Raw genomic sequence first — 13,554 nt, forward strand, 5'->3', positions numbered from 1 at the left:
GTTTGTTGAAAACAAGGCTTTAGGAATTTTGATCATTCTTTAAACACCTACGAATTTTAAAAATGAAACTTTAAAAAACTATTTTTTTAAAAAACGGCAGCGTAATACAATATTTGGACACGCTATATACTATGGGCTTTCAAGAAAGCCTGTCCAGAATACCCAACATGCTCCATTATGCCAGACGCTCCCGCGCCTCGGTGATGTCACCACGACCCGCGGCGCGCTCTGCGCCTTGGCAGACGTCGTGCGTCATTACCAACGAGGCGCAGGGGTCAGGACGACTCTCGGCAGCGCCATCGCTCGCCCTCTAGTGGCAGCTGGTTTTGAAGTCGGCTTCAGGCTTTGAAGTTCCCCGCCGCTTCTCCTTCCCCCTCCCCTCAGCCTGGATCACCGCCCAGCGTCAGGCGAAGGGGGACGCCTCGAGGTAAAAAGGAGGAGGTGCGGGACGCGGAGCCTGCGCGGGCCCGGTAACCCTGGAGAGGCCGAGACTCTAGGCCGCGAGGGGCGGGTGCGATGGCGGAGGGACAGGTGAACCGCAGCGCCGGCCTGGCCTCTGACTCTAAGACCTCGGCGACTGCAGAATCTGCGGTTTCCTCAGTGGAGACCCGTGAAGCCGCTGCCAAGTCACCGGAGCCCAAGGATTACGACAGCACCTGCGTGTTCTGCCGGATCGCGGGGCAGCAGGACCCGGGCACTGAACTCCTGTACTGCGAGGTGGGCGGCGACGCGCGGCCGGGGGTGGGTGAGGACCTCGCCGCCCCTTGGGGCTCTGGCAGGGAGGCCTAGCCGGTGTGGATCGGGTGCAGAGGATCCCGATCGCTGCTCAGCTCGCCGAGGCATGGCTGCTCTGTGTGGATGGGGCCCCGGGGAGCTGGGGATACGCCCACTACGGGCCTTTCTGCGGGGTCCAGGTGCTGATGACAGACGCACTCCTAGGGGACGGACAGGCAGTGGCTCCAGCGGTATCTTTGCTGTTCCGAGGGGCAGAGTGAATGACAGGGCCGAATGCTTTGGCCTGTGTTTGCAGGTACCCAGGTACTTGGTACAAATAACGTTTTGTGGCCTCTGCTTTTATTACAAGGATTCTCCCTCACCTTCAAGATACTGATTTTAAATCCTGCACACTCGAATACCGATACTCATGAGAAAACTAGTAGAAAATAGGTAATGATAATTGTGAAAAGCTATTTGTTAGATTGACAGAAAATAGGCTGGAGGCAGTGGGTCTTAGGTCAAACTATTACTGAATTGCCTCAGAATTCCACTGTCAGTTGGGATGCGTGGACATTTTCAGAGCATGAAGACTTTGCCCAGATGTTTTTAAATGGATAATCTGGTACACACTTTATTCTGTTGGTTTTACTTGTCCATATAGAAATAACTTTTTGAGAGAATTAACTCCAAAGATTGTATCTTTTGTAGTCAACATTCCTTTATTTTTAAAAAATAAATAGAATTCCTTCTAAGCACCTTGTTTTGGAGGTTGTTGAGCGAGATAAGGGACAGTCTGTGTCTAGATTTTACAGTCTAAAGGGCGGAGTGTATACAGAGGAGGTAGCCAATTACGATGCCTCGTGCTGTGGTCAGGTGATGTTACAGTATTTTGTAAGCTTATGGGAGGAGCATCTAACCAGATCTGAAGAATTAGGGAAGGCTTTCCAGAGGAAATGAGACTTGAAGAAATAAGTAGGAGTTGATCACATGAGGAAATGGAGAGAATAATGTCCCAGGTAGAGAGACCCCCCGAGAGGTTCAGTTTGTGTGATAGAAAAGCGAACAGAAATTGTCTAGTGCATAGAGTTTGAGAGGATGAAAGATGAGACTGGAGAGGTAAACAAGGGGCCAGATTATTAAGTGTGTTGGAATTCATGTGAAGGAATTTTGTCTTTAGAGCAAAGTGAAGCTTCACAATGTTTAATGGTGGGCTAGGAGGAAGATGTTGCGGAGTTATAGGAAGGAGTTTGATCTTTGAAAGGTCATTCTGGGATCATTGTGGAGACTGATTTGGAGGAGACCAGTCCGGAGGTGTGGAGACCTGTTAGGAGGCTATTAGAGTAATCTACCCTGATGATGGCCTGAAATGAGAATGTGGTAGAAGAGATTATGAAAAGTATATCAATTTAAGAGATACAGTATTCAGGAGGTAAAACAGGCAGGACTTGATGGATACAGGTCAGTGATTCTCAACTGGGGGCAATTTTGCCCTCCCAGGGGATGTTTTCCAATGTCTTGAGATACTTTTGATTGTAACAACTTCTGGCACTTCTGGGGGTTGCATCTGGGACCTAAATAATGGGTAAAAGCCAGGGTTGCTATTAACTTGGTACAGTGCACAGGACAGCACAGCCATCCCCCAGCCCCCCGCCATCAACACACACACATAAAACAGACTTATCCAGTCCTCAAAATGTCAGAAGTGCCAAGGTTTAGAAACTTTGATTTAGATATAAGAGAATAAGGAAACGAAAGAGGGGGAAGTAAAAGATGATTTCTGGGTTTCTGGCTAGGGTAAACTGGTAGTGGTGCTACCATTTCATTAAGATCAGGAACACAGGAGGATAAAAGATAGCCAGGGGAGTGGTGGGGAGTAGCAAAACGATGAGTTCAGCTATGGAGTCATGGAGTTTGAGGTGAGTTTGAGCCATCTAACTAGAGATGTCTTTTAAATGGTTGGATGGTCTAGCGCTCTGTAGAGGGATCTGTATCTCTAACCCAGATTACAGGAACTGTCAGTTTATAGATGGAAACTGAAAAAGAAGGGAAGTGATGAGGTCACCCAGGAGGTTAAAAAGTGAAGGGGAGGCCTACACAGAACTCTAAAGAACACTAACATCATAAGGGACAGGCAGAGGAAGAGGACCTGAAAAGGGAAGAGAGAAGGAACAGAGAAATGGAACGCTGAGAAGGCCAAGAGAAGGGAGTATGTGAAAAAGAAAGGAATTATCAGCAATGTCAGCAGCAATATCAGCCTGCCTTCATCCTCAAATCTGGGTTAGGTGACCCTCGTATGTCCTTGCAGAGAGGCCAAGTCAGATCAGGACTGATTGTGTCCCCAAAGTGATGTTCGTTGACCTTGAGGAGAGCAATTTTATGAAGTGGTAAAGCAAAAGGCAGATAGCAGTTGATTGAGAAGAACTTGGGAAAGGAAGGAGTGAAAACAGCAAATACAGACAACTCTCGCAGGAATTTGGCAGTCCAGGGGAGGAGAGAAAGGTAGTGGTAGCTACAGGAGAAGTTGGGGATTAAGAGAAAGCTTTTAAAACAGTGAAGACGTTTGTGTGTTCAAATCTCTTGGGAAGATGCCTATAGAGAGAGGTTTAAAATGGCCTGGGGGTAGAACGTTGCCCCTGGGAAAGAGGAAACTCATTCCTCACTGTCTGTGTGCCAGGTACTGTTGGAGGCATGGGGATACAGCCGTAAACAAAACATGCAAAACTCCTTGCCCTTATGGCACTTACATCGTAGTTGCAGAAAAGGATAATACTCAAAATAGTAAGTACAATTTATAAATTATTAGGTGGCAGAAAATAAAGAGGAAGGGGATGCAGTTTAAAAATTTTAGTCCGGAAAATCTGCACTAAGCAGGTGACATTTGAGTTAAGCCTTGAAAAAGGAGAAGGAGCAATTATATGGTTATTTACAAGTAAAAGCTTTGAAGTAGCTCCTCTGAAGGCTGGGAGAGAGAATTAGGGAAACAAGGATTGTTGTACAGTGGGTCACGTGAGGTTGAGGACATTCGATTTCAGGTCATGTGAGGTTGAGGACATTCAATTTCAGGTCATACCAGTCTGACCTGTTGTGTGATTCTCTACCCACTTTACAGCAGCAGCCTAAGGCTGGGATTACACAAGGTAGGCAGTTGTATTGACCTAGGGTTGCGGTTTTGCCATGTGGGTGTTATAGAAGTGTAGTAAGACACAGTTAAGAAGTTATGGAGCCCGGCGCAGTGGCTCACGCCTGTAATCCCAGCACTTTAGGAGGCTGAGGTGGGCGGATCATGAGGTCAGGAGTTTGAGACCAGCCTGGCCAACATGGTGAAACCCCGTCTCTACTAAAAATACAAAAATTAGCTGGGTGTGGTGGCAGGCACCTGTAATCGCAGCTACTTGGGAGGCAGAGGGAGGAGAACTGCTTGAATCCGGGAGGTGGAGGTTGCAGTGAGCTGAGATGGCGCCACTGCACTCCAGCCTGGGTGACAGAGCAAGACTGGGGAAAAAAAAAAAAGAAGAAGAAGTTATGGCAAGCAAGTGGCTGAAGTGGTAGACCATGGAATATATGCTGAATAGAAGGAAGTAAAGACAGCACCTGACAAGGAGAAAGAATACGCACACCAGTTGTCTGTTTGCAGACCTCTGTTGGACTGACCCATAGAGTCAGGAGGGACCTAGTTCTGCCTCTTCAATCTCCCTTTATTTTACTAAATATAAAAGTAGGCTAAAGAGAGGTAAAGTGCATTTTCAAACTCAGAGTTCAATATTTAGTAGATCCTTAGAAAGTGCTTTTAAATTTTGTATTCTGCAATTCCAATAATGAAACTCAAGGAAAATAGAAGTAGTAGCTCTAGAAAGCTTTGTCTAAAAATAGTCATCAAAAGGGGTGGGATCCAGACTTCTATCACATCCAAGGTGAGAATTTTTCTTGGTTAGGAACAAAGTAAACAACATGAAGAGCCTGGGGATATTTTCATGGTGGAAATAAGACATAATCAGTACTTTGGACTAATTTACACCCTAAATTAGGGAAATAGGGTGAATATATACAATAGCCCATTGTCAGTAGAAAAACACAAACTGCTTTTTTTGTTTTCCCATTCAACAGCAATCAACACAGAACACTTCTGTGACCAGATGTACGGAGGTGTTCCCACACACACCAAGCAAACAATCAGTTTTGCAGCAGACACCAGCTCGGTGTCCTCCATTGCAATTCTTATACTATCTACCTGGTGATAGCATCAGATCCCACAGGTTGCAGACTCAGTCCCCAAAACTGGCCTGCCCTTCCCACCAGTTGCAAGTCCAGGCCTCTGGAACTTCTGACCGACCAGCTTGAAGTTGGGGATCCCACGACCTTCTCTTTGGGTTCTAAAACTTGCTAGAGTGGCTTGCAGAACTCAGGGAAACACTTAGGTTTACTGGTTTATTATAGAGGATATTCCAAAGGATGCTGATGAAGAGATGAATAGCCCTAAGTATGGGGAAAAGGGGGCAGAGCTTCCATGTCCTCCTCAGGCGTGTCCTCTCCCAGGAGCCTCCATGAGTTCAGCTATCCAGAAACTCTCTAAATTCTGTTCTCTTGGGCCTTTTATGGAGTCTTCATTGGATAGGCCTGACTGACAATTCTGTATTAATGTGACTGGACAAAAAGGGTATGATCTAATACTGGTAGACTGAGTGGAGAAACCCAGCAAGGCCTGTCCAGATTCTTCTTGGCCTCTGTGTGCAGCTTTCCTTCCTCCGGGATATGAGGCAGAATCCCTTCAGAAATGAGAGTCTCATGATCCACAATCAGAAAGGTCAGGGAAGATTATAGTCCTGACTTGGGCAGGTAAAGGGAGGGCAAGAGAAGGTCAGAGAGATTGAGAGAGATTCTTTTTCTGAGGCCTGTCTCTGAGGCCTAAAGTGCCTCAACATGATTTAAAAAAAAGACTGTAACAAGGGTATTGGGGGTTATGAGCTAGGAATCATGAATGGAAACCTATATATATATGTGTCACACACATATCCATATAATACAGAACATAAGATACATATATGTGTATAATAGTGCTCCCAAAAGTTGTCTATCTTTTTCAGATTGAATTTAAGATGACTTTATGTACAAGAGCTCACTCATGAAAGATTAAAGATTAATCATTTTAAAAAGAATAATTATATAACGTAATTCGATGGTTTATATCATACATTCATATATTCATTCAAATATATTCATTGTAAACATTTAGAAACTGTTGGGTTTATATAAAGTGTAATTTAAGTACAAAAGAGAAAAATTTCCATTTGGAAAAATTGGAGTTACCAGCATCATGACGGGTTAGTCTGGCAAGCCTTTCCAGCAAAAGCTATAGAAGAGTCTTCACTCCATAAACCTCCATATGGTGTTGTCTAATTGTACACTGCAGATTTAAAACTAAGCAAAGGCTGAACCATGCATTCTCAATGGGGCAAGTGACACTCCCAAAGGGGTGAAAATTGGTTTTTGGTGGTGATGGGGCAATGTCTTACTGTTTCATGTATGAGGCACAGATATACATAGAGTAAACAGAGAGTATAGCTGTGGTATTAAAATCTCATGGAGATGGGATTGGGGAAAAAAGTCTTAAAAGGCTCATTAGATAAGCAATAATGAAAAAGTAATTGAGTAACACTGGACTAGAATTTACCTTGCTTGGAACTATACTGAGGAAGTAACTCAGTGTCAATTTAACTTGAACATTGTCCCCATTCTTTAATCAAATTTTGCCTAGCACCTTAGATGACATGATACTGAAATGTTTTTTCAAATGTTACTTTTAGCATTTGCTTTAGATGTCACTCAGGGTCCAGTTGCTGGAAAGAAAAAAAAAAATTCTAGTTACTGAAAGCAGAAATTGATTTAATGTAGGGAATCATTTGCTTAAAAAACTCTTTAGAAGGGCTGGTAGAGCAGGTTCTAGAATATCCTTCAGGAGTGACACCCAGACCAGCACTGCAGAACTGTTTATTGGAGAGCTGCTTTCCCTGACACAGTGAGGAAGGCAGGAGTCAGGTGGCTGCCATTAGAACTTTAACCTCAGAAAGATGCTTCTTTAGTTGTGATTCAGAGATAAAGAAGCAGTGTGACTGCTACTTGTAAGTGGTATTTCCAGTGGGAATGCTATTGGCATTTTGCGTACAACTCTACTTTGTTTTGTGGGACTATTTCTCCTGTTGCAGGATGGTTAGCCTCCCTGATCTCTGTGCACCAAATTCTAGCAGTATCCATGATCAAAAGAGCATCTATGTATTTCCATCTCTGGTTGAGAAACATGGCTTCAGAGCCACACTCGATCTGCTGGGTCCATGCTGGCAGTTTTTTCCCAAGAAAAAAATAGATGGCTTGCCATTCTTGATATCCTTGAAGCTAGTGATAAGGTATTCAAAAGGGGGAGGGGGAGAAAGATAAAAGAAAGAAAAGAAAAAACCTGTCTTTGTAGTCTTAGAGCTGGCCAAGTTTGGAAGATGGTTGATAACAGAAGCAGCAAAAACATGGCTTTTTGATTGGCAAGATCTAAATTCCCTCTGGGATTTTTAGCTTTTTTAGTTCTGCATTACAGAAAACACAAATATTTAGAATGGAGGTTGAGTGCCAATCTGCCCTATTTGGGTTTTCAGATTTAAAGAAATCTGAAACAGTTATTTGTTGTGGTTAAATTGATGATTAGAGTCAGTGGTGAAAATGAAGTCAGGACAGGCTAGCTCTTCCTCTCATCCATGTATTACCAAAAAGATAAAAGTTGGTTCTTCCCTGGGGCAGAGCAGAGGTGGCAGGGGAAAAACATTTTTTATTCTTTTTATATGTAAAGCATAGGTATACCATACAGAACATAAACATATATACAGTGTATCTGTGACATTAAAACATCATGGGAGGGGGCAATCAGAAAACATCTATAAAGGCTCCTTAGGGAGGTGATAATGAGAAAAGGTTGAGACACACTGATCTAATTCAAAAATGGCCACAATTCCAATTTAAGAAGGGGTTTTGCAAAGAGAAACTGAAAGATCATAGAAAACCTATCTCTGTTCCTGGAAAAATACCTGAAAACCCAAATGACACACCATTTTTTAAGGGATAGAGGAGGGTGTATCTGTAACTTGATCTTCTATGAAGCATCTGTCATTTATTTATTCAGCAGTTTGGCAGGTGTACTTTGTTATTCACTTGGAGTTCAAAGATGAATATGGCATGCTCCACACTTGAGGAGCTTTCCTATGATCCAAATTCAGTGCAGAAATAAAAATGCTCTTTTAGTGGATGTCATTAGGGATGGATAGTCAAAATACTGTATTTTTAAGTCACTTGAAATCATTCTTTTCTTTGAATGGAATGATTGTGCTACCAAAATGACATACAGTTAGGTTCATTTATTGTTGTTTGTTTTTTATTTTTAGGGATTGCTTTTTTTTTCTTGTGAAGTGTGAAGTATACATGTTAAATATTTACATGTTTTCAGAGTCCAAATTGTAAAGCAAGGTACATTTGGAGAAATCTAGCATCTGTTCTCTTATCGTCTCTACCATGTTCTCTTTCTCCATAAGAAACTTTTAAAAACTTTTTTGTTTATCCTTCCATTGTGAGTAAATAGGTATTCACATATCTGTATTTGTATTTGTCTTTCTTACACACAAAAGATAGCTTAACCACTCTTCTGCTCTTTGGTATTTTTAAAGAAAGCTTGAATATGTTTTGGAAATTATTTAATATGTATATGAAAATCTTCCTCATTTGTTTTTAGAGCCACACAATACTCCATTGTGTGGATTTGCCATAATTTATTAAACCAGTCTCCCAGATGCATTATGAACGTTTGGTTTATTTTTCAGTCCTTTGCTATCATGAATTATGCTGCAAAGAATAGTTTATATATATATATATATACACACACACACACACACATACACACACATATCATTTCATATTTTGCCAGTGTATCTGTGGAATAGGAGGATCATTTTTCTTAAGATGAACTATGTAAATGATGTCTGGATCAGCAGTAGGAATGGGACAAAGGGTGACATCAGAGCTAGTTTCAATATTTCAGAAAGCTTCATGAAAATCTAATTTAGTCAGGGTGCAGGCTAACTAAAACATCAAGTTTCTTTATTTTTGAGAGGAATTTTATCTATTCCTGGTGATGAGAGTCATGTTGATTGGTAGTTTTTATTAGGATTGGGATTGGGTAATTAATTAATTAAAATTGGGAAAATAAATTATTGGTATATGAGAGTTAGTAACCAAAACCTTTCAATATAGGGGTTGGAAGACAAAACTAAGCATTTTGGTTCATTCTTATGGCTAAGTTATGCAGTATGATACAGCAGATTTTTAGGAACCTCTTTTTATTATTATTATTATTATTATTATTATTATTATTATTATACTTTAAGTTCTAGGGTACATGTGCATAACGTGGAGGTTTGTTACATATGTATACTTGTGCCATGTTGCTGTGCTGCACCCATCAACTCGTCAGCACCCATCGACTCGTCATTTGTATCAGGTATAACTCCCAATGCAGTCCCTCCCCCCTACCCCCTCCCCATGATAGGCCCCGGTGTGTGATGTTCGCCTTCCCGAGTCCAAGTGATCTCATTGTTCAGTTCCCACCTATGAGTGAGAACATGCGGTGTTTGGTTTTCTGTTCTTGTGATAGTTTGCTAAGAATGATGGTTTCCAGCTGCATCCATGTCCCTACAAAGGACACAAACTCATCCTTTTTTATGGCTGCATAGTATTCCATGGTGTATATGTGCCACATTTTCTTAATCCAATCTGTCACTGATGGACATTTGGGTTGATTCCAAGTCTTTGCTATTGTGAATAGTGCTGTGATAAACATACGTGTGCATGTGTCTTTATAGCAGCATAATTTATAATCCTTTGGGTATATACTCAGTAATGGGATGGCTGGGTCATATGGTACATCTAGTTCTAGGTCCTTGAGGAATCGCCATACTGTTTTCCATAATGGTTGAACTAGTTTACAATCCCACCAACAGTGTAAAAGTGTTCCTGTTTCTCCACATCCTCTCCAGCACCTGTTGTTTCCTGACTTTTGAATGATCGCCATTCTAACTAGTGTGAGATGGTATCTCATTGTGGTTTTGATTTGCATTTCTCTGATGGCCAGTGATGATGAGCATTTTTTCATGTGTCTGTTGGCTGTATGAATGTCTTCTTTTGAGAAATGTCTGTTCATATCCTTTGCCCACTTTTTGATGGGGTTGTTTGTTTTTTTCTTGTAAATTTGTTTGAGTTCTTTGTAGGTTCTGGATATTAGCCCTTTGTCAGATGAGTAGATTGCAAAAATTTTCTCCCATTCTGTAGATTGCCTGTTCACTCTGATGGTAGTTTCTTTTGCTGTGCAGAAGCTCTTTAGTTTAATGAGATCCCATTTGTCAATTTTTGCTGTTGCTGCCGTTGCTTTTGGTGTTTTAGACATGAAGTCTTTGCCCATGCCTATGTCCTGAATGGTACTACCTAGGTTTTCCTCTAGGGTTTTTATGGTATTAGGTCTAACATTTAAGTCTCTAATCCATCTTGAATTAATTTTCGTATAAGGAGTAAGGAAAGGATCCAGTTTCAGCTTTCTACTTATGGCTAGCCAATTTTCCCAGCACCATTTATTAAATAGGGAATCCTTTCCCCATTTCTTGTTTTTGTCAGGTTTGTCAAAGATCAGATGGCTGTAGATGTGTGGTATTATTTCTGAGGACTCTGTTCTGTTCCATTGGTCTATATCTCTGTTTTGGTACCAGTACCATGCTGTTTTGGTTACTGTAGCCTTGTAGTATAGTTTGAAGTCAGGTAGCGTGATGCCTCCAGCTTTGTTCTTTTGACTTAGGATTGTCTTGGAGATGCGGGCTCTTTTTTGTTTCCATATGAACTTTAAAGCAGTTTCTTTCCAATTCTGTGAAGAAGCTCATTGGTAGCTTGATGGGGATGGCATTGAATCTATAAATTACCATGGGCAGTATGCCCATTTTCACGATATTGATTCTTCCTATCCATGAGCATGGTATGTTCTTCCATTTGTTTGTGTCCTCTTTTATTTCACTGAGCAGTGGTTTGTAGTTCTCCTTGAAGAGGTCCTTTACATCCCTTGTAAGTTGGATTCCTAGGTGTTTTATTCTCTTTGAAGCGATTGTGAATGGAATTTCATTCCTGATTTGGCTCTCCGTTTGTCTGTTACTGGTGTATAAGAATGCTTGTGATTTTTGCACATTAATTTTGTATCCTGAGACTTTGCTGAAGTTGCTTATCAGCTTAAGGAGATTTGGGGCTGAGACAATGGGGTTTTCTAAATATACAATCATGTCATCTGCAAACAGGGACAATTTGACTTCTTCTTTTCCTAAGTGAATCCCCTTGATTTCTTTCTCTTGCCTGATTGCCCTAGCCAGAACTTCCAACACTATGTTGAATAGGAGTGGTGAGAGAGGGCATCCCTGTCTTGTGCCAGTTTTCAAAGGGAATGCTTCCAGTTTTTGCCCATTCAGTATGATATTGGCTGTGGGTTTGTCATAAATAGCTCTTATTATTTTGAGGTACGTTCCATCAATACCGAATTTATTGAGCGTTTTTAGCATGAAGGGCTGTTGAATTTTGTCAAAAGCCTTTTCTGCATCCATTGAGATAATGATGTGGTTCTTGTCTTTGGTTCTGTTTATATGCTGGATTATGTTTATTGATTTGCGAATGTTGAACCAGCCTTGCATCCCAGGGATGAAGCCCACTTCATCATGGTGGATAAGCTTTTTGATGTGTTGCTGAATCCGGTTTGCCAGTATTTTATTGAGGATTTTTGCATCGATGTTCATCAGGGATATTGGTCTAAAATTCTCTTTTTTTGTTGTATCTCTGCCAGGCTTTGGTATCAGGATGATGTTGGCCTCATAAAATGAATTAGGGAGGATTCCCTCTTTTTCTATTGAATGGAATAGTTTCAGAAGGAATGGTACCAGCTCCTCGTTGTACCTCTGGTAGAATTCAGCTGTGAATCCATCTGGTCGTGGACTTTTTTTGGTTGGTAGGCTATTAATTATTGCCTCAATTTCAGAGCCTGCTATTGGTCTATTCAGGGATTCAACTTCTTCCTGGTTTAGTCTTGGGAGAGTGTAAGTGTCCAGGAAATTATCCATTTCTTCTAGATTTTCCAGTTTATTTGCATAGAGGTGTTTATAGTATTCTCTGATGGTGGTTTGTATTTCTGTGGGGTCGGTGGTGATATCCCCTTTATCATTTTTTATTGTGTCAATTTGATTCTTCTCTCTTTTCTTCTTTATTAGTCTTGCTAGCGGTCTGTCAATTTTGTTGATCTTTTCAAAAAACCAACTCCTGGATTCATTGATTTTTTGGAGGGTTTTTTGTGTTTCTATCTCCTTCAGTTCTGCTCTGATCTTAGTTATTTCTTGCCTTCTGCTAGCTTTCGAATGTGTTTGCTCTTGCTTCTCTAGTTATTTTAACTGCGATGTTAGAGTGTCAATTTTAGATCTTTCCTGCTTTCTCTTGTGGGCATTTAGTGCTATAAATTTCCCTCTACACACTGCTTTAAATGTGTCCCAGAGATTCTGGTATGTTGTATCTTTGTTCTCATTGGTTTCAAAGAACATCTTTATTTCTGCCTTCATTTCGTTATGTACCCAGTAGTCATTCAGGAGCAGGTTGTTCAGTTTCCATGTAGTTGAGCAGTTTTGATTGAGTTTCTTAGTCCTGAGTTCTAGTTTGATTGCACTGTGGTCTGAGAGACAGTTTGTTATAATTTCTGTTCTTGTACATTTGCTGAGGAGTGCTTTACTTCCAATTATGTGGTCAATTTTGGAGTAAGTGCGATGTGGTGCTGAGAAGAATGTATATTCTGTTGATTTGGGGTGGAGAGTTCTATAGATGTCTATTAGGTCTGCTTGCTGCAGAGATGAGTTCAATTCCTGGATATCCTTGTTAACTTTCTGTCTCGTTGATCTGTCTAATGTTGACAGTGGAGTGTTGAAGTCTCCCATTATTATTGTATGGGAGTCTAAGTCTCTTTGTAAGTCTCTAACGACTTGCTTTATAAATCTGGGTGCTCCTGTATTGGGTGCATATATATTTAGGATAGTTAGCTCTTCCTGTTGAATTGATCCCTTTACCATTATGTAATGGCCTTCTTTGTCTCTTTTGATCTTTGATGGTTTAAAGTCTGTTTTATCAGAGACTAGCATTGCAACCCCTGCTTTTTTTTTGTTCTCCATTTGCTTGGTAAATCTTCCTCCATCCCTTTATTTTGAACCTATGTATGTCTCTGCACGTGAGATGGGTCTCCTGAATACAGCAGACTGATGGGTCTTGACTCTTTATCCAGTTTGCCAGTCTGTGTCTTTTAATTGGAGCATTTAGTCCATTTACATTTAAGGTTAATATTGTTATATGTGAACTTGATCCTGCCATTATGATATTAACTGGTTATTTTGCTCGTTAGTTGATGCAGTTTCTTCCTAGCCTCGATGGTCTTTCCATTTTGGCATGTTTTTGCATTGGCTGGTACCGGTTAGGAACCTCTTTAGCTTTTCTCCTACTAGCCATTAGACTGGCACTTGCTAGTTCTATTAATCTAAAGAAGTGTTATTCCTGCTGTGAGGTAGACTACAGCTACATCATCTCAAACTAATTCTAACCAGGTTGTATTCTGTACCAGAAAGAATTGCCTCTGGAATTTGAAAAATTAATGCCATAATTGAGGGGAAATAAAGATATATAACATTGTTGTGTTATGAATCAATCTGGGAAGTACGATTGTGGCAATTTTCTTGTACTAGATTTAACCCTCAATTT

General features: G+C 41.0%; 1 protein-coding gene across 1 annotated transcript in view; it reads left to right on the forward strand.

The window, feature by feature from the left end:
- Nucleotides 1–341: 341 nt before the first annotated feature.
- The window catches only part of HINT3 (histidine triad nucleotide binding protein 3), a 28,127-nt gene continuing 14,914 nt past the window's right edge, over nt 342–13,554 (forward strand). Inside the window, exon 1 of the mRNA XM_008007148.3 lies at nt 342–717. Coding sequence (XP_008005339.1) covers nt 517–717 — 201 coding nt within the window. The 5' untranslated portion in view covers nt 342–516. The remainder of the gene's footprint in view (nt 718–13,554) is intronic.

Source organism: Chlorocebus sabaeus, chromosome 13 (assembly GCF_047675955.1).
Source record: "Chlorocebus sabaeus isolate Y175 chromosome 13, mChlSab1.0.hap1, whole genome shotgun sequence".
Taxonomy (NCBI): Eukaryota; Metazoa; Chordata; class Mammalia; order Primates; family Cercopithecidae; genus Chlorocebus; species Chlorocebus sabaeus.